Consider the following 4,085-nt stretch of genomic DNA (forward strand, 5'->3'; position numbering starts at 1 on the left):
AGGTCTCAGTTATGAAACTGGAGCAGAGCAGGAATGACACTGAGCTGACAGAGTTTATTCTGCTGGGATTCTCGGTATCTCCAAAAGCACGAGTTCCCTTATTCTTACTGTTCCTGCTTATCTATTTGACCATTGTATTGGGAAATATCAGCATGTTAATTGTCATTAAAATAGACTCCAGACTTCATACACCTATGTATTTCTTTCTTCAAAATTTATCTTATTTAGATCTCTGCTATTCCACAGTCATTGCACCCAAAACTCTAGCTACTTTTTTCTCCAAGGACAAGAAAATTTCATACAATGAGTGTGCAACACAGTTCTTTTTCTTTGCTCTTTTTGTTGGGACAGAAGGTTTCCTCCTGGCCGTGATGGCATATGACCGCTTCTCAGCCATCTGCTCACCTTTTCTGTACACTATACGCATGTCTCAGTCGGCTTGTATTCGTTTGGTGGCTGGCTCCTATATCTGTGGATGCATAAACTCCATGATACAAACAGGATTCACCTTCAGCTTGCGTTTCTGTGGAGAAAACAGGCTGGACCACTTTTTCTGTGATGTCCCAGCTCTGATTAAGATCTCCTGTGTTGACACCTTTGTGAATGAGATTGTACTGTTTATTCTCTCTGCTCTCATAATCATCTCCACCACAACCATCATTCTGGTTTCCTATGGGTACATTCTTTCCACTGTCCTGAAGATCCCCTCCACCCACGGCAGGAGTAAGACCTTCTCCACTTGTAGCTCTCATATCATTGTGGTGAGTTTATTCTATGGAACTGTGTTCTTCATGTATGCCCAGCCTGGGTCCATCTCCTCACCAGAGAAAAATAAGATCGTGGCTGTGTTCTACACCCTTATCATCCCAATGCTGAATCCTCTGATTTATAGCTTAAGAAATACAGAGGTAAAAAATGCTGTGAAGAAGATATTACTAAGAAAAATGCCTTGGCATTGACTGCAAATTTCCCTCAAAACTATGGAATCAACTAAAAGCAACATTATCAATAATTTATGGCATAGCTCAATCAAAGGTATCTCAAAGTTTTGGATTCTAAATTTTATTTTTTTTTCTTTTGGTGATATCCCAGATTTTCATTGTTTCTTGTATAAAACAATAGTGTTATAGCTAGGTATTACATAATTTTAAAACTATAATTAAATGCATTACTACAAAATTAAATATATATATATATTAAATTGATTAAAACTATCTTTCCACAGTTTATTTAACAAAAAATTTGATGGTCAGTATCATTTATGCTTGTCTAGTTCATATTTATGTATCTTATTTCAAAATTTTATGTGTAAGTTAAATTATACAATTTCCCCTGAATTTGAAAAGTTATTTCCATGAAATGACATAAAATATTTTCTCATAATAATCTGAGCCTTTCAATGTCAGTAGACATGCTCACTATCTCAAATATCCTTCCTAGTACTTTCTTCTTGTTTTCTCTATTAAACGTGCCATGGAATTTGCTATGAAGTTCATTTTGAGATCCATATCCATTTCTTAAATAATTCCTCTTGGTGTGTCAAGTTGTTATATGTATCTTTGCTTTTGTTTTATTTTGCTGAGGTGTATTCAAAATTACAAAAGTACCAAAATTAATGTATATACCGAATATATCACTGGAATAGCTGCATATAAATCTTCATGCCATATAACTGTTTTATTTTCTCTAAGGTTTTCTGATTTTTACTAACTTTCTTTTTGTGAGTTTAAATATTGAATAGTGTCTCCTTAGTTTCATGCAGTGTGTTGAAGAGCTGCACAATCATCAGTATAGGTGTACAATTTCATGTTTCGTGTGTTCTTCTTCTGTCGTGTGTATTATCGATTTTACAGCGGGACTATTGAAGCGGATTTCTAACTTCGGCACAGTCCACTTACTTGACTCATGTCTTATTATTTTTTCTAGTTTTATTATTGGATTTAAAGGCACTAAAACTTAAAATGATCTTAGAAAAATTCTTATTTTTAATTAATTTGTATAGTCGCATGAATGGGACAGGGCTAGTTCTCCTACACACTACCTCCTGCATTGCGGTGCTGTGACCCTTCGAGGGGAAGCTCTTCCATGAGGGATAGATCCAGCTCTTCCACTCTCATGGATAGTAACATGGATTCAGGTGACAGCCCTGACAAGGCCTCAGATATCAACATGGTCCTTGGCCACATCAGGACCATTGACCCCCTCACAGCCCTCAGTGACTGCATGGGCCATGAGCTTCAGCATTTACTCAGGTGGCTTCATATGCCACTCACATTGGTATGGCTTCCCGAGGGAGCAAATCCCGAGGTCATCACCAAGGTATTAGATAGCAGCACAGACTAAATTTCTCCACATGAATCTCAGGCTTTATCACAGCCTGGGCAACTTTATGGACCACTGACATCAACATGACCTCTGGTAGCATCACTGATCAAGGTGGTCCTTTGAGGAGGTCTTATCCTGATAGTGAACCTTTCCTCATCTTGGACCTCCATCATTGCCCAGAGTCAGGGTGATCCTGAAGCTGGACGGAAGGTTCAGGAATGAGTGTGCATCTGCATAAGCTCCAGGCTGTTGTACACCATCTGCTGACCCTACTTGGCAATAACAGCATGTAGACCAGCATGTAGACCTTACCTCTCTCATCTATCACAAGCATCATTTCTTCAGTTCCACCTCTCTCCTGAGGTCATCATCTCCGTTTCTCTATTCCCACTTTCCATCACATATTGATTGTAGAGGCACATGTCCACCATGGTCTGACAGACCAGGGCAGCACTTATGTGTCTTGGGCCCTTAGGCTGGAGTGGTGCTTTGGGGAATATTTTTTAATATGGAAAACACTGATGATTTAATATTAGAAATTTCAGAGTAATATAAAAATTTTCTCAAAAGATTTAAAGTAAGCCTGAGTGAAAACATTTTATGATTTTGTGACACACTACTATAGGATATTTAAAAAATAAAAATAAAATTCAAAATGAAGTTAACAGTAAGGTCATTTGCATGTCTAAGGGAGAAAATAGAGTAAAATGATCAGAATATAATGAGGAAGTATGTATATATGCAGATATTGAAAGGGTCAACTAACAATGAGGAAATATTTTATAAAAATATTTTTTTTAAATATTTATTTATTTATTTATTATGTATACAATATTCTGTCTGTATGTCTGCAGGCCAGAAGAGGGCACCAGACCTCATTACAGATGGTTGTGAGCCACCATGTGGTTGCCGGGAATTGAACTCAGGACCTTTGGAAGAGCAAGCAATGCTCTTAACCACTGAGCCATCTCTCCAGCCCCTATAAAAATATTTTTTAAATTTAGAGAAAAATTCCTACTTTTAATTCAAAGTTCACAAAAATTTAGGAATAGTTTAGTAAGACATATATGATCTTTCTATATAGATTTTGTAAAATTTGGTCATCCACATGATAGAATATATGTTAAAAATTTATAAAAGGTACCAGCCTTATGTGAAAATAAATACACATACGAGGCTTATATTAATCATGCTTCATTTGATGCTCAGGGTTTTGGGGTACAAATTAACATGGATACTGATTCCATGACTACTAGAACCAGCTCAAAATGTTTGGGGCCGAAAAGTCTCCCGCCTGGCTTGATTTAACCTATGTGGTTTTCTGTCAAAACCCCACCACAGCAGAGGTAGCCCCTAGGTAGGCTCACCATGCAGTGACTTGGCAATTTCTCCAGCTCACACTCACCTTTCCCCGCTGCTTTCCCTGGCACACAGCAATTTGGGCAGTTTGTGTTTCCAGATAACAATTTACTGAGTTCTCATAATGGAGGAAAGTTCACTTGATTAAAAAATAATCAATAAATTTGAAAGTTATATAATGGCAGACCATTATCACCATCCAGAAATATAATAACGTTTTTGCTTATATTATGGATGATATTCTGCAAGGCTTATATGGTTTTTCTGATATATCTATTTATTTGATATTGGGACTTAGCTTTGCTTTTCGTATTATATCTTTATTTTATTATTATTATTATTTATTTATTTATTTATTAAAGATTTCTGTCTCTTCCCCACCGCCGCCTCCCCTTTCCCTC

General features: G+C 36.9%; 1 protein-coding gene across 1 annotated transcript; it reads left to right on the plus strand.

Annotated features, from left to right (window-relative positions):
- Positions 1-11: 11 nt before the first annotated feature.
- LOC126494740 (olfactory receptor 12-like) lies at positions 12-959 on the plus strand. The gene has a single exon (XM_050132149.1). It carries the CDS (start codon positions 12-14, stop codon positions 957-959), a length of 948 nt encoding a protein of 315 aa, XP_049988106.1.
- Positions 960-4,085: the final 3,126 nt, after the last annotated feature.

The sequence above is a fragment of the Alexandromys fortis genome, unplaced genomic scaffold (genome assembly GCF_014885135.2).
Source record: "Alexandromys fortis isolate MF-2015 unplaced genomic scaffold, M_Fortis_MF-2015_v1.1 scaffold_375, whole genome shotgun sequence".
Lineage (NCBI taxonomy): Eukaryota > Metazoa > Chordata > Mammalia > Rodentia > Cricetidae > Alexandromys > Alexandromys fortis.